At 36.9% G+C, this 17,770-nt stretch overlaps 1 protein-coding gene across 1 annotated transcript; it reads right to left on the bottom strand.

Annotated features, from left to right (window-relative positions):
* Positions 1–11,239: 11,239 nt before the first annotated feature.
* LOC306897087 (B-cell receptor CD22-like) lies at positions 11,240–14,232 on the bottom strand (the record flags this gene model as incomplete). The annotated part of the gene is made up of 10 exons (XM_079461566.1): positions 11,240–11,524; positions 11,781–11,870; positions 12,031–12,111; positions 12,217–12,292; positions 12,364–12,451; positions 12,621–12,869; positions 12,947–13,204; positions 13,274–13,516; positions 13,624–13,953; positions 14,190–14,232. The coding sequence occupies 10 exons, from the start codon at positions 14,230–14,232 to the stop codon at positions 11,477–11,479; spliced, it is 1,506 nt and encodes a 501-aa protein (XP_079317692.1). The 3' UTR covers positions 11,240–11,476.
* Between the last annotated feature and the right edge of the window lie 3,538 nt (positions 14,233–17,770).

Raw genomic sequence — 17,770 nt, forward strand, 5'->3', positions numbered from 1 at the left:
ACATTTGCAATTCCAAAAAACTCTTTGGCAATTACAGCAAGAGATCCAAAAGAATCCAGTTAGTTGAACAGTTCTGTTCTGTTTCTATGTTGAGTTCTTTCAATGATCTCAGACTGTGGACATGTTGATCATATGACTGAACTGTAGATTACATCAACCGATCTGGAGACAAAAAAAGATCAAGAACATATTAACTTGCAACTACAGATCTATTTCTATTAGAGCTGTCAAACGAATCATTGTGATTTATCGCATACAGAATAAAAGTTTGTGTTTACATTACATTATATATGTCCGTGTGCTGCGCATATTAATTTCATATTTATAAAAACCTACACAGCATATATTTAAGAAAAATATACAAATTAACCAACATTTATATGTCATTTTAATTATTGGTAGATATGAATAAATACATCAGATTTTTTTCCTAAACATATATACATGCATGTACTGTATGTGTTTATAAACAAAATAATATGCACTGTACTCAAATATATTATGCAAACATAAACTTTTATCGTGGATGTGATTAATCATGATTAATCTTTTGACCACCCTTTTCTTCAAGAAACACAAGAGCTGTGAATAAGAGTTCAATGTGTCTCACCTGTGAGGATCATCAGACACTGAGGCTTCTGTCTGATTGAAATATAATAGTGAATAAAGTGGAACATCATTGGCTGAAGCTGCTCCTGCTGATCCACTAAAGGGATTGACCTGAAGTGTTGAACAAATAAAACAATCGCTTTAAATAAAGTAAGTAAGGGGAAGTGATGATCATTACTATGGATCCATGACAGCAGAAGAACTTTTAGAGGATTGAGTTCCGCAGCTCGAGTTGTGAATTACTGACCGACCAAACATATTCCTCTGAAACACACTTTAACTCAGGTGTGTATTTGCTGACTTGCCTGAATTTGCCTGTTATTTTCAGACCCACCGTCTCTCCTCTTCATCCTGAAGACACTCAAAAAAACAACATTTGAAAATCATGATTGATCAAGGCACTAAAAAACATTAATATCGAGTATTCTACAAACTACTACAAAACAATCCTGGTTTTATCATTGTTTCTAATATTCACTCACCATTTAAATAAAAAGATTGAGATGGTGATGATGAAGATGACGATGAAGAAGAACAATCCCACACATCCTGCCACAATCCCAGAAAATGTGACTCCTACAACAAGATGATTATGAGAATCTGTGTGTAAGATATTACACACATTTATTATTTTGTAATTACCTTTAACAGTGAGTGATACAGCAGCTGATCTCTGAGATCCATGTTTATTCTGAGCAACACAGTAAAACCATCCACTGAGACGTGAACTAATGTCACTGATGCTGTACGTCTGTCCAGATCCAACAGATGATGTTTGATTCTCTTTAAACCAGCTGATATTCGCAGGTGGATTTGATTCACTTGTGCAGTTCAGAGTCACTGAATCACCCTCCACTATTACACCAGAAGGTCTGATGGACGCCACGACATTTCTTGGTGCATCTTGAACAGATCGATTTTCATTATAATTTGCATAAACAGTAAAATACACAATTGAATTGTACTTCCACCATCAAACACATGTAAGATGTTGCTTACACATCACATTCATCACCACAGCTTCCGAATAATTCTTTCCATGTGTATTTCTTAACTTGCACTTGTATTCTCCACTGTGATCTGATGTGATGTTTGAGATGATGTAGATGTTTCCAGACCCTAAAAATTTTTTTTCTTTAAACCAGCTGTAGTTGTGAACAGGTGGATTTGATTCACTGCTGCAGTTCAGAGTCACTGAATCACCCTCCACTATTACACCAGATGGACTGATGGACACTGACGTTTTCTTTGAAGGATCTAGTTGTAAAAGTATTATATACAGTTCTTCTGTTTAATCTCACTTTAACACGTTCTAAAACAAAACTAAAATTTTCTTTTGAAAATGCCAACACATTTACATCTGATGTAAAGACTGAAGTGTGATCTGACCTTACCAGCAGTCATGAGCAGAAACATCAGAGATATTGTGAAACATGTCGCCATAGTAACCACTACAATCATAGAACATACAGATATGACATGAGATAAACATATGAACATCAAAAACACTCATTTCTGCATCATTTCATTAGTGAGTCTTACCGTGCTGTGATGTGCATGTGTGTCAAGAAACAAATAAGAAATGAACATGATTCATTGTGTATTTAGCTGATGGACTGTTTGTGGTTTTCACACTTGAATATGTTGCTTTAAATAAAATGAATGTTTTGTCTTCCTGTTTCTGAGTATTTGTGTCCTTCAACAACATAAGAACCGAAGAAATTAAGTAAAGGAAATGTTTTCAGACAAACATCATCACCAGCAGATTTCACATGTCAACGTTGTTTTTGTTGAGAAAAAGTCACAAAAAAGTGAGAAGATCAGGACAAATATCTCATGATGTGATAGTTTAGATGTTGATGTCACTTCCTCCTCCTGGCACACGTTGTGTTGAGAGCTGTGAGGTCTGAGGCTAACATTAGTGCTGGACCATAAGGGACGTGAGCGGATGTGAGCACATTAACGTTTGCAAGATAATCTCCAAAAGCCCCTTGTGACTTGTTTACGTGTGAAATAAAGAGCTTAACTAAATGGTTAAAACCTGCATTGGTTTTGAATCACAACCTGGTGATTTTAAGACTCGTGTTACTGTGTAGATCTCTAACACAATCATCAGTTCACAAGTGGTTAAAACACATCACAACATCCATTCTTCACTCGACACAGACAACACGAGCAGTGAAATGAGATCTTTTTGTAATGAACTTACACTGAAATATTTGATAGTTTGAACAGATCCAACAAAACTGCACACGCTTTAAAACAGAAAATACTTTATTAACATTACTGTCAACATTAGAGTATGTCATTAAACATCAAGGAATGTGATAAATGACCACTGTTTTTGACGTAGTAAGATGCATTTAATATGCAATCTGAATTGTTCATCAATTTTGATTGGATTTGTGTTTACTGTCAGTTCTCATATTCAGAAGATCTGGACTGAAACTCAAGAGTCAAGTAGACGCCATCATCAGCCCTGCGCTGATCCGACTGGGAAAGAAACATAAAGAATAGATCTTGTTTTCATGTGAGTTTGACTGTATTAATGTTTGTGAATGAATGTATGACAGATTTACTCTGATAATGCTGTAAATGTCTGCAGATGTTCTGGTCGCAGGATTCAGAGCTGTGTATGTATCACCATTCGAGTCAGCAGTCAATGTGACATCAGCACCGAAGGATTCACGAGATGAAGCAGAATCTACTGCAGGTGGAGATGGAGATGTGTGCTCGCTAACCTGATGCTGATTCATGTCTTGTTCTCTATTATCAGTCCTCCTCTTCCTACAAAGAAAAATAAACTCATGTATGTGAGAAACTGCATCGCTATTGATGAATGAAACAATATTTATGAAAGTTTCCAACTCACTTAATAATCAGAATGAGGATGAAGAATCCTACACATCCCGCCACAATCCCCAAAACAGTGTACAGAGAAGAACCCCGAACCCCTAAAACAAGATGTTTATGAAGACGACGTAAGAGAGGACACACACTCATTATCATTCATGTAAATACGGTTTACCTTTAACAGTGAGTGTTACAGCAGCTGATCTCTGAGATCCGTGTTTATTCTGAGCCACACAGTAAAACCATCCACTGAGACGTGAACTAATGTCACTGATTCTGTACTTCTGTCCAGATCCCACAGATGATGCTTGATTCTCTTTAAACCAGCTGATATTCGCAGGTGGATTTGATTCACTTCTGCAGTTCAGAGTCACTGAATCACCCTCCACTATTACACCAGAAGGTCTGATGGACGCCACGACATTTCTTGGTGCATCTTGAACAGATCGATTTTCATTATAATTTGCATAAACAGTAAAATACACAATTGAATTGTACTTTCACCATCAAACACATGTAGGATGTTGCTTACACATCACATTCATCATCACAGCTTCTGAATAATTCTTTCCATGTGTATTTCTTAACTTGCACTTGTATTCTCCACTGTGATCTGATGTGATGTTTGAGATGATGTAGATGTTTCCAGACCCTAAAAAATTTTTTTCTTTAAACCAGCTGTAGTTGTGAAAAGGTGGATTTGATTCACTGCTGCAGTTCAGAGTCACTGAATCACCCTCCACTATTACACCAGATGGACTGATGGACACTGACGTTTTCTTTGAAGGATCTAGTTGTAAAAGTATTATATACAGTTCTTCTGTTTAATCTCACTTTAACACGTTCTAAAACAAAACTAAAATTTTCTTTTGAAAATGCAAACACATTTACATCTGATGTACAGACTGAAGTGTGATCTGCACTTACCAGCAGTCATGAGCAGAAACATCATAGATATTGTGAAACACGTCGCCATAGTAACCACTACAATCATAGAACATACAGATATGACATGAGATGAACATATGAACATCAAAAACACTCATTTCTGCATCATTTCATTATTGACTGAGTCTTACCGTGCTGTGATGTGCATGTGTGTCAAGAAACAAATAAGAAATGAACATGATTCATTGTGTATTTAGCTGATGGACTGTTTGTGGTTTTCACACTTGAGTATGTTGCTTTAAATAAAATGAATGTTTTGTCTTCCTGTTTCTGAGTATTTGTGTCCTTCAACAACATAAGAACCGAAGAAATTAAGTAAAGGAAATGTTTTCAGACAAACATCATCACCAGCAGATTTCACATGTCAACGTTGTTTTTGTTGAGAAAAAGTCACAAAAAAGTGAGAAGATCAGGACAAGTATCTCATGATGTGATAGTTTAGATGTTGATGTCACTTCCTCCTCCTGGCACACGTTGTGTTGAGAGCTGTGAGGTCTGAGGCTAACATTAGTGCTGGACCATAAGGGACGTGAGCGGATGTGAGCACATTAACGTTTGCAAGATAATCTCCAAAAGCCCCTTGTGACTTGTTTACGTATGAAATAAAGAGCTTTACTGAATGGTTAAAACCTGCATTGGTTTTGAATCACAACCTGGTGATTTTAAGACTCGTGTTACTGTGTAGATCTCTAACACATTCATCAGTTCACAAGTGGTTAAAACACATCACAACATCCATTCTTCACTCGACACAGACAACACGAGCAGTGAAATGAGATCTTTTTGTAATGAACTTACACTGAAATATTTGATAGTTTGAACAGATCCAACAAAACTGCACACGCTTTAAAACAGAAAATACTTTATTAACATTACTGTCAACATTAGAGTATGTCATTAAACATCAAGGAATGTGATAAATGACCAGTGTTTTTGACGTAGTAAGATGCATTTAATATGCAATCTGAATTGTTCATCAATTTTGATTGGATTTGTGTTTACTGTCAGTTCTCATATTCAGAAGATCTGGACTGAAACTCAAGAGTCAAGTAGACGCCATCATCAGCCCTGCGCTGATCCGACTGGGAAAGAAACATAAAGAATAGATCTTGTTTTCATGTGAGTTCGAGTGTATTAATGTTGTGAATGAATGTATGACAGATTTACTCTGATGATGCTGTAAATGTCTGCAGATGTTCTGGACGCAGGATTCAGAGCTGTGTATGTATCACCATTCGAGTCAGCAGTCAATGTGACATCAGCACCGAAGGATTCACGAGATGAAGCAGAATCTACTGCAGGTGGAGATGGAGATGTGTGCTCGCTAACCTGATGCTGATTCATGTCTTGTTCTCTATTATCAGTCCTCCTCTTCCTACAAAGAAAAATAGAAAATATAACAACAGAAAGATCAAGTGATAAAGAGCATTACAATCAATGAATGAAACAAGGTTTTAAAAATGGCATTAAAAAGCATACTTAATAAAAACACCCATAAAGATGACAATGAACAATCCCCACCATACTGACACAAATCCAGAGTCTGTGTAAAACAAAATTTTAAGAAGATCACATCATAACAGACGACACAAATTCATTGTCATAAAAGAAAGTCACTGAATCACCCTCCACTATTACACCAGAAGAACTGATGGATGTGATGTTCCTTGGTGCATCTACAACAGAAGAAAAGGAAAAAGAAAACAAATTAAACATGATCATTTTTCATTTCATCGTATTGGTATTTAGAGGTTTTGGTATTGAAGATCTGGTTCTAGTAACAAAATGCACAAAATGAACACATTTACAGGATCAATTAAAAAGAATTGTTGCTTACACATCACATTCAGCATCACAGCTTCTGAAAATTTCTCTCCATGTTGATTTTTGGTCTTGCACTTGTATTGTCCACTTTGATCAGATCTGATGTTTGAGATGATGTAGAAGTTTCCAGATCCAACAGATGATGTTTGATTCTCTTTAAACCAGCTGTAGATGTGAACAGGTGGATTTGATTCACTGCTGCAGGTCAAAGTCACTGAATTACCCTCCACTATTACACCAGAAGGACTGATGGACACTGTGACGTTCCTTGGTGCATCTACAACAGAAACAAAGGAAAAAGAAAACAAATTAAACAAGATCATTTTTCATTTCATCGTATTGGTATTTAGAGGTTTTGGTATTGAAGATCTGGTTCTAGTAACAAAATGCACAAAATGAACACATTTACAGGATCAAATAAAAATAATTGTTGCTTACACATCACATTCAGCATCACAGCTTCTGAAAATTTTTCTCCATGTTGATTTTTGGTCTTGCACTTGTATTGTCCACTGTGATCTGATGTGATGTTTGAGATGATGTAGAAGTTTCCAGATCCCACAGATGTTTCTCCTTTAAACCAGCTGTAGTTGTGAACAGGTGGATTTGATTCACTGCTGCAGGTCAGATTCACTGAATCACCCTCCACTATTACACCAGAAGAACTGATGGAGACTGAGGTTTTCTCAGGAGGATCTAAATATAAAAGTATTATTCAGTTTCATTTGATTCATCACAAGTTTTTTTATTTTGATTAATAGCAATAACTGAAATATATCCCTAGAAATGAAAATATATTTTCGAGCTTAGAAATCCACATGTGATGCTCTAATAAACAACTAATACGGCGATTTTATCAAGCAATTCTGGTTTGAATTTGGTCTAATGAATCAGTGTTTACTCACATTCTACGCTGAGATTAAAATCAGGAGAGGACAGATGTTCAGATCCAGCAGCACATCTATAGACTCCTGAATCATGACGACTCACTGACTGCAGGTGAATCTTATTCACTGTGTGTTCAGGTAATATCTGTGTGTTTCTGAACCAGATGAATGTTGTTTCTTCAGTCAGTCTGCAGGTGGTTTTACATGTGAGAGTGACTGAATCTCCCTCTTTCACTCTCTGTTGTGTCCCCGCCTGGAGGTCTGACAGCAAAACAACAACAAACTCTCTTATATCAAATAACTAATAACTCATAAATATCATCAAAATACAGAATAAAATATATCAATATCATCACAACATCAGCTTTATGATTTTATAGTAGATCAGAGTTACATGACATAATGTCTCATGTTCTCTGTGTGTTCTGTAGATCTACCTGTGACATCAAGCTGAACTCCAGGAACTCCAGTCCTTTTTCCATCTGGTTTGTCTGTTGTAAATCTGCAGTAGAAGAAGCCTTTATCCGCTTCTGTCACATCTGTCAGAGTCATTCTGTGAGTGTCTTCATTTTCACCGTGACACTGAACTCGTCTGTTTTCTGGTTCCAAACACATATCATCTGGTTCTTTGGTAGTTACAGCAGTTTTGGTCCAGAAGGTTTTATTGACCACGTGGTCACAAGGATATTTTAAAGTACAGGACATTCTCACTGTTGAGCCTCTTAACGCACAAACATATGAAGGATTGTAATTCACACCCCAATCCTGCTGACCATCAACATCTGAAACACACACATGAGGAAACACTTGTAGTTCGTATCATGTTTACATAGTGTGAAGCTCTTTGGAAAATAACCGAAGACAGAATGTATAAAGTGGGAAGACTGAAGTGTGATTTACCGGCAGTCATGAGCAGAAACATCAGAGATAATGTGAAACATGTCGCCATAGCAACCTCTACAATCATAGAACAGAGGTACATTTTCATCTCGAGTCTGAAGAACTAGATTTATGAAAAAAACATTTACAGAGTAAAATTACTTTTACAAATGTTCACTCCGTGTCTTCTCATAGCAGCTTTACGATTGGTTTACTCTTAAGACAAAGTTAAAATGGTCTTACCGTGATGTGATGACTGTGTCAATGCACAAATAAGAAATGAACAAGATGTACGTGAACCCAAGGTGGTTTCCACCATTAAATATTCTTCTTTAAATAAAATCTTCCTCTTTCTAAATATTGTTTTCTTCATCAACAACATAAGAGGAACTCAAAAATTATGATGATAATTAATGTGTCTAGATCTCAAGTAAAAAAAATCATGAGGAGATGAGGAGGTGATGGTCTGAGGTGTGGACTGTTTCTGTTTTATGGGAAAAATTCATTAACAATGAGACATAAGAGCAAATATTATTCAAAACGATGCAGATAACGCTTTTCATTTCAGATGTATAAGTAGACTTCCGGAAATCGTGACAGAATCTTCCTGAACTTCTTAAACGCAAGACCATGTAAGTGCTAAATGATCACATCATTTTTCAGTGTAAATTGCAACCGAGGACAATGAGATGGTGTTGAAGCAAATGCGTTTAGAGAAGTTGTGGCACTAGTTGCATGTTTGCAATGTCTCCAGCAGTTATTTGAATCATAGCAGGACAGCTTCTAAAACCGCTGGCAAAAATCCCTAAATCTCCGACCAACCTGAGATCAACTGTACCCGCATGAATGTTTCCTAAACTCACATTATGCCTCATAAAACACTATGTAAAGCGCCGCCCCAGAATATAATCAGTCTTTCATGACTCGTGCCAATTGGCTCTTTTTTCTGGAAGGGAAGACTTCCTTCGAACAATGACTGAATAACTAAAAGGAATGCATAAATGCAGAAGTATAAATAAATCAATGAAAAAATAAATACATGCATAAATAAATTCACGCAGAAATAAAAAGATAAATACATGAAGAAATGTATAAATAATTAAATCAATGAGTAAATAAATATATAAATGCGCAAATAAATAAATCTGTCAAAAATATCAATGTTGTACCATTTTTGTAATTCTTCATTTTTGTCTTTATTTCTACATTTATTTATTTCTGTATCTGTATGTAAATAAGGTGGGCGGTTCTTCTCTATGCAGGATATGTGGTTAACACATGTTACTGCGTTTGAGTAGCAAGAAGTGTAGATGGCGGCCATGATGTAGATGTGAAGAGGTGGATTTGATTCACTGCTGGAGGTCAGATTCACTGAAGTCCGTGGATATAAAAATAAAACAAATAGGCAAAACTAAAAGCTGCACAATAAGACGTGATTCACTATGTTCAATGAAATTAATGAAAAACACAATCAAACACAAACCATGTCAAAACCTATTTGAGCTATAATGCTAAAAACAAAACCAACTTTATTTAAAGTGAGTAATAAACAGCGATGACTGGAAACATGAGCAAAAGGATCAGTGGAAGGGGAGGAGCCATTCCGACTGACATCACCACAGCCACACCTACATGAAATAATGAACGTTTTTAAAGCTGACAAATGTTTTTGAGTATTTTTGTTGCCCAAATGCCAACCTTTGACTCTGAAGAACTCGCCAACTTTCAAGAATTTTTCTGCGTGTTAAATACTTCAAAATGCTTTGAAATCTTAGAAAAATCTATCCTTAGGAAGATAACAGAGCCCTTTACACATTCGGTGCTAAACCAGGAACATGAACAGACGCTGATCTAAACCTTTACATCACGAAAAGACCCCAACCAGAGACAAGACATGGCCTCCGTGTCACAAATCTCTTTTAAACTCAATGCACATTGACATTAAATGGAGACCAGTTTTAATGAAATGCTCACATAAGAAATGATTAAAAATACAAAATGATTTCCAGTTTAGCCGTATATGCATGCGAGGTCCATGAAGTCTTTTAGATAATGATCTTTTTTTATTTTAAGCGCATGTAGTCTTTGTAATTATTCAGGTTAAACTTTTTAACTCTGCATCAGTAATCTTTTACATGTGAAACATCTTTTAAATGTTTAATTCGCACTTTGTGACTTAGTAAAACACAACTTTTATCAACCCAATAGCGGAGAATGAGGCTCTTTCCTGTTTCACTTGAAGCCAAGAATAAACAATTAATGACCGGCAGACTAGCATTATGTCGCTCAACCTCTGATCATGTGGTTAACAGCTTTTATTTTAAGATGAGGGGATGCACACGATGTTAATGCTGAACACTGCACATTTCTTTACCTAAGAAGGACGGCAGGAAATATCAGCCAAAGGATATGAAGCAACTTATGTAGAACTTGTAGGTCTGTCGTCATTCAATTCAAGTACATTTTATTTATATAGCGCTTTCACAATGTGCATTGTTCCAAAGCAGCTTTACAGGGGAAATAAAATAACACAAAAAAGGTAAAACGCAGTACTTGAATAGTTTAACTTGTTTTATAAACTCCTAGTAAATAATATCTAATGTCAGCAGTCTCCCGGATGTTTATTTAGCATATTTTGCATTAAGTGAATGTTTGGCTTATAATATAATTTGGTTATATGATCGTATTTTCTGGACCTGGTTAGAACTCTGGCAGCTGCGTTCTGAACTAACTGTAGTTTGTTTATTGATGATGCAGGACAACCACTAAGTAGCGCATTACAGTAGTCAAGTTTTGAGGTCATAAATGCATGAATAAGCTTCTCCGCGTCAGCAACACATAGAATATTTCATAACTTGGCAACATTTCTTTGGTGGAAAATGGCTGTTTTTGTGACATTTGAGATGTGATTTTGAAATGACAGGTTGCTGTCTAATATAACGCCTAGATATTTTACTGTATTTGTTGGAGTAACAGTACATCCTTCAACTTGCAGTTTATTATCCAAAATATTCGGTTTGCGTGTCTTTGGTCCCCTTGCATGGAATTCGCCATGTTGTTTCTACAGGTGCCCATTGGTGTCCCCCCCTACTTACTTTAACCAAAGATACACCCTTGCAGCCGTTATTTGATTCAAATTTTTGCAACACAAATAGATTTAGACTTTCAACTCAACTAAGCCAACTGAGCAAAAACAAAAGATCAAGTTATATCAAGGAGTCAACTTTAATCTACAATCATGCATTGCAATCGTGTTAAAAATCCCAAAGCTAACAAAAAGTGTAACATCAACATATATATATATATATATATATATAGGTACATTTTTTTTACAATAACTTTTCGTGAAACAGAAACATTTAAAGCTCCAAATATTCAACGGAGCCTGACGCTGATAGAAATAACACAACTGAAATGTCACAATTTTTTTCTTTTAGTCCAATGGATTATCTCAGTTTTTACAGAATATGTTTGATTCAAAGGATCTGCACATTGCTGTACATACACTCACTGGGGTCATCATACTAGAGGAAAGAGAGAAAATGACAGAATCATCATTTACAAGATAATTTACCAAAATAAAGCTAAAACATCTGATACTTTCTTGTACATTTACATTTACGCATTTGGCATACGCTTTCATCCAAGAGAGGATGCAAAAATAAGTCTTGCAGATGCTTAAAAGAAAATTAGCAATGCATAAAATAAAATGCATATTTACAAAACACGAACGAAAACACAAATTATTTTTAAGTACTTTACGTTTTAAGGTCAACTTACAAGTACATCAGGTGTACAGTACACATCATCTTCAGGGCACATGTCTACTGGGTCGAGGTTTTTGTATATGTTATAATTGCACTCAACATCCTAAAAAATTGAGAAAACCTATTCACATACTGTATAAGATCAAACTTTTTAATTTCCACTGGTCCCATTCACATCTGACGTATTTTTATTATCATTAATTATGGAGGGAGGAAATAATCCACGATGATGTCAAGCTACACATACAGTATTTTACACTTACTGTTAGAGATTCACAGACGCTTTGAGAGATGCTGCACGCAGGGATGACATTTGTGTATATGTTTTTGCTGTGGTCATCATACTGAATAAAAGAGAAAGAATGATATCCTTAAAAGGAACTTATGTTACGTTGTATTGCGCTTGAAAAACACATCTAAATGTCGTCCATTGTCATGAAGACCTGTACCGTCTTTGACATGTCTTGATTTGTTGAATCATTCTCCTGCTCTCCCCTGATGTTTTTAGATCTTTGGTTTTTCCTACTGTGTAAACAATTGTGAAAACAAATCAAAAACATGCATTCTTTATTACTTTATGTACACAATGAACTTACCAAATAAATAAAATCATGAAAACTAATAATAAGCCTCCAAGTCCAGTTATGATCCCAGCAACGCAATACAGGAGAGTGTTTTGTCCGCCTGTAAAGAAAAGAGGGGAATCACAGAGTGATCTACACAATACAGCTGTTTCTATACAATGGACGTCAATGGAGTTCAGTGTTGTTTGGTTATCGACATTCTTCAAAATATGTACCGAAGTAAAAGGTAAAAAGAACTTCGAGGAGTCTACTCTGAGAATGACACCCACCATCAAACATGACTGCCACGGCTGCTGATCTCTGAGATCCGTGTTTATTCTGAGCCACACAATAAAACAGTCCATTCTCTAGAGCTCTGAAACTCTGTCCAGATCCAACAGATGATGTTTGAGTCTCTTTAAACCAGCTGTAGATGTGAACAGGTGGATTTGATTCACTGCTGCAGGTCAGATTCACTGGATCACCCTCCACTATTACACCAGAAGAACTGATGGACGCTGAGACGTTCCTTGGTGCATCTACAACAGATGAAAAGAAAATGACAAAGCTTTTGTGTAACTATTGCTGATCTATTACTGAATGGTCTTTGACTTACACGTGACATTTAAAATCACAGCATTTGAGTATTTCATTCCATGGGCATTGGAGACCTTGCACTTGTATTCTCCACCGTGATCTGATCTGATAGTTGTGATCCTGTAGATGTTTCCAGATCCTATAGTTGATTTTTCCTTAAACCAGGTGTGTTTTTGAACAGGCGGGTTGGCATCACTGCTGCAGGTCAGATTCACTGAATCACCCTCCACTATTTCACCAGAAGGACTCACAACCACCAGAGTCTTCTCTGGAGGATCTAAAATAAGTGGAACATTCGTTTTGAGGACGTTTTAATACCATTCAGAATGACTGAAAATTTACTCACGCATGACATTGAGATAATATTCAGGAGATATGAGATCGTGTCCTTGCACACTACAGCTATAGATGCCTGCATCCTCTCTTCTGACTGAAGGCAGGACGAGTGTATCAGTGTCTTCATTACGCAATGACTTCATGTTTTTTAACCAGATGAATGTTGATGTGTCAGTCAGTCTGCAGGTGGTTTTACATGTCAGAGTGACTGAATCGCCTACTTTCACTTTCTTGGAAGCCTCCACCTGCAGATCTTAAAACAAGAGCGTACTTTAGATAAACATCACTACAGCCAAATTAAAACGAGCTGGAATCGGAAACAATTCACTGATATAAATACAGAAACAGGGCAAAGATTACCGGTGACGTTAAGAGTCACTCCAGGTTTCCCAATCCATGTCTTGTTTTTTATATTAGATATAATTTTGAAAATGTACATGCGTGGATCTGTCTGTTTCACATGAGTCAGTCTGACAGTGCAGTTGTGCTGTTTGTCTCCCAGATATTGAATCAGATTTGGAGGCACTATTCCTGTTCCCGATGTTGTTCTGGTCCAGAACGCTTCCTTGACCTGATGTCCAGAAGGGTATGTATAAGTGCATGGGATTACCAAAGATGAGCCCTCTAGTGCACAGATGTGTGAAGAGATGTAAGTCACACTCCAACCACCACCACCGCTACTACAACCCCCTGAAACACAACAAATGAATTTTGAACATTGTACATTGAGGAGCCTTTTCCGTAGAACGAGAAGCAATGCTGAGACAAATATAATATAAATATGATCTATACTGTAAGGAATTAACGATGAAATGTAATTCTATACATTCAAAGAAACGGATGTATGTAAAAACATAAAGGGACATCTAAAGGTGAAAGCTAAAACACAAACCCAACTTTATCTAATGTGAGTAATAATGACTCACCTGTAAACACGAGCAGAAGGATTAGAGGAAGAGGAGGAGCCATTCTTATTGACATCACCACAGCCACACCTGCATTACGACGCAATTCACATTACAACAAAAATATAAAGCGCTTTTACACTGACACAATACAATGTGGAAACCAGAATCAACCATTTTAAGATGCCTTATGTTTAGTGGTATTTAAATATAATATACACACAGGATATGAGAGCATTTCAAACTTTACTGCATGCACATCACTTTCACCGCTTCCTGTTAGGCTGAGCTATAGAATGTCAGTGCAAAAATCGGTCAGATCGAATAAAACTAAATATGTGACAAATGTCATACATGTGCCGATAATTATTATTGTGCATCGATCTATGCATCAACTTCATGTGCTATTGAACACGGGACACTTTAGAGCCCCCCTGCAACACCCATATGACCTCATTTGCCTACCACCTTAGAATTGTTTAGACATTTTTTTTAAGGGTGTGGGGATGTTATTTGGTGGACCTTCACAGAACTTTCAGGACGTTCTCTGAATGTATAGGGGACCTTTACTATAGGACATTCTCATAACATTTAAAGGACCTTCAGGGGACCAAACTACAATGTTGCCTGCCTGCGATTACCAGTTATTTATTTGTCCTTTTGGTTATTGCCATCTGGCAATGTAACGGTCATGTCCCAGGAATGTCATTTTATTACTTTTAAATGACAAATTGACTATCAATATCACCTTTACACCTGCAGTTAATGTTAAAACATGAAAGAAATTTAATCAAACCACAATTTTTTGTCACCTTTGCCAAGTTTGTTTGTACATTTTTTGGTAGTGTCGCAGTACTTAACACTTTTTTTAAAAATAGGAAATGTGCATTCATTTTGCCTTAATAACTCCATTATTGCTTTAAATTTTTGTATTTGTTATTGCATGTATTGTAAAAGCAAAAAAACTTTTTCTGTTTTATCCTTCGACAATGCACAAGTGTTCTTGTAGAAAACAGTTCTGAGACAAATAAAAATCCAGAGTCAAAGAACCCAACCGAAGCAAACACTGATCACAGCAATGTTGGTTTGTTGAAATTCTAAATTTTCAAATGAATAGCGGGTGAAGAAGGGATATTGATTCAATATGATTTGTACCTGTTAGCTTGCTCTCCGGGGTCCCTTATACGTTCAGAGAACGTCATGAATGTTCTGTGAAGGTCCACCAAATAACATCCCCACACCTTTTACAAAACCTCCACAGTGTGACCATATCGAAACGTTCTGGAAATGTATTCGACGCCAGCAGGGACTCTGGGAATGTTCTCGAAACAAAACTTTTCTTAAGGTCCGACGACTCTAAAGTATGCTGACTTTAAAGAATTTTGAGCATGCTCTGAAAATACCTGAGCCCTAAACCAGGAGCAGAATCAGACACCCTGATCTAAACATTCTTACAGACAGCAACGGCCATTGTGTTATAAACTTCTTATTAAATCAAAGTGTAAATTGATACAAAAATGAGTCTAATATAAATTTGGTCACATAAAGAAAGACAAAAACATTTAATCATGTTAAATTGAAGGTCCGGTCAGCAGTGCATCATACTGTCTGTGCTGTTTAGCCGTATGCAAAGTACATGCCGACTTATCTAGTCTTTTACATTTTAACTGCAGGTGTTTGAAATATTTTGTAATAATTTAGGTTAAATTAATGTTTTATCTCACAACTCTAAGAACCCAATAGTGAAGAGTGATGCTCTTACCTGGTTCACTTGGAAGTCAATGACAAACACTAAATGACTGACAGACCACAGCATTGTGTAGTTCAACCTCTGATCATTTTGTGGTAAACACCTTTTATTTTAAGATGAGGTGACACTGAGCAGTTTTTTCCTCACTCCGAGCAGAGGGGGGGCACAGGAAATGACTGCAAAAGACATGAGAGTATGCATCTTGACAGAAGATGTATTTTGTCAGACTACACACCACAATAAATAATGTTAGTATATGACTTACATAACTAACCTGAGAACATGTGTATTGTAATGAAAGCAATCGTAATAGATACGATTTTCTAAGATTTATATCCGGTTTACTGATGCGGTTCCTATAATAACAGACCCATCGTGTATTGGTTGTCATTTGTCTTCTATTGTTTAATTTGTCTTTTCACTTTTCACATGTGCATTATGTTTCCTCTAAAGAGCAGAGGCGAAACTTTGAAGTCTTTCTTTGATCTAAATGTGAGCAAAAGTCACAGGTTTCCCCATCAGATCTTAAAGCGACAGTACCACCATTCTGAGACTTACTCGTACCCAGCCAGCAATGACATGTGGGGCCCAGATGAGGGCTTCATGGGCGGCAAATGTGGGCCCCATTATGGGCTTGCACCCGGGATCCACATTGGGGCAAGCCGTGGAAGCCCAGACGTATTAAAAGTGGGACCTGTAAGGGTACCGCATGGGTCTTAATTGGGCAATTCATGTCAGACCCATTTGGGCCCCACCTGCCCAAAGGGGTTTGCACCCAGGATCCAGCCATGGATGCCCACGTGGGCTTTAAAAGGGATCTATAAGGGTGTTATGTGGGATCTTAACTGGGCAATTCATGACAGACCCATTTGGGCCCCACCTGCTTATAGGGCGTTTAAAATGGTCTTGCACCCGGGATCCACACAGGGGCCAGCCGTGGATGCCCAGATGGGTTTTAAGTGGGACCTGTAATTTGGGCCCCACCTGCCTAAAGGGGTTTAAAGTGGGCTTGCACCAGGATTCAACCGTGAATGCCCCTATGGGCTTAAATGGGCTCTGTAAGGATCTTATGTGGGTCCTAAGTGGGCAATTGATGCAAGGCCTATCTAAGCCCAACCATGCCAAATGGTTTAAGGAAACAATCTAAGAAAAACTAAAAACGAAGAGTGAATATAAGAACTGCAAGATATTTATTGTCAAATTGAACAACAAAAATGATCTTTAAAAAATAATTTAAATGTCACATGTAAACAAATCAAAACTATATTTAAAAAAAAACATCTCTCCAAAATATACAATAATACAAAATTGTTACATTAAACAACAAACATAATCTTTAAAAGTCACAACATACCGGTAAATAAATCAATAATATCCTTAAAAAAAAAACTCTCCAAAAAATACACTCATGGCGTCTGTGTGGTGGACGCTCCTTTTTCTCTATGGGCTCTTGCAGCCCTCTCCCCTCCACGGTCACGTGCGCCGGTAAACCACTTCCCCAGCGCCATTTCCACTTCTTTGCGGTTCACATTTTGAGTGATTGCATTACTCTTCAGTGCACCTAAAAACAAAGGAGCATAAGTCAATTTAGCGATGTTCTTTTTTGCTCCAACTTGCAACTCTTCAAATCATTCAGTCAAGTAAAACACATTTCCATATGTGGTAAGCTAAAATATCGGAAATGTGTTTAAAACTCATACCACCGTTATTGAATAAAAGTATATCGTGATATATGAATTATTGTCCAACCTCTCACTGTACAATATGCGGTGTTATTTTTCTGGCAACATAATATTTCAACTTACCTCAATTTGTGAATGTCTGATATGAATTTCTCCTCGAAGTCACAGCT

The sequence above is a fragment of the Barbatula barbatula genome (assembly GCF_947034865.1).
Source record: "Barbatula barbatula genome assembly, chromosome: 8".
Classification (NCBI taxonomy): domain Eukaryota; kingdom Metazoa; phylum Chordata; class Actinopteri; order Cypriniformes; family Nemacheilidae; genus Barbatula; species Barbatula barbatula.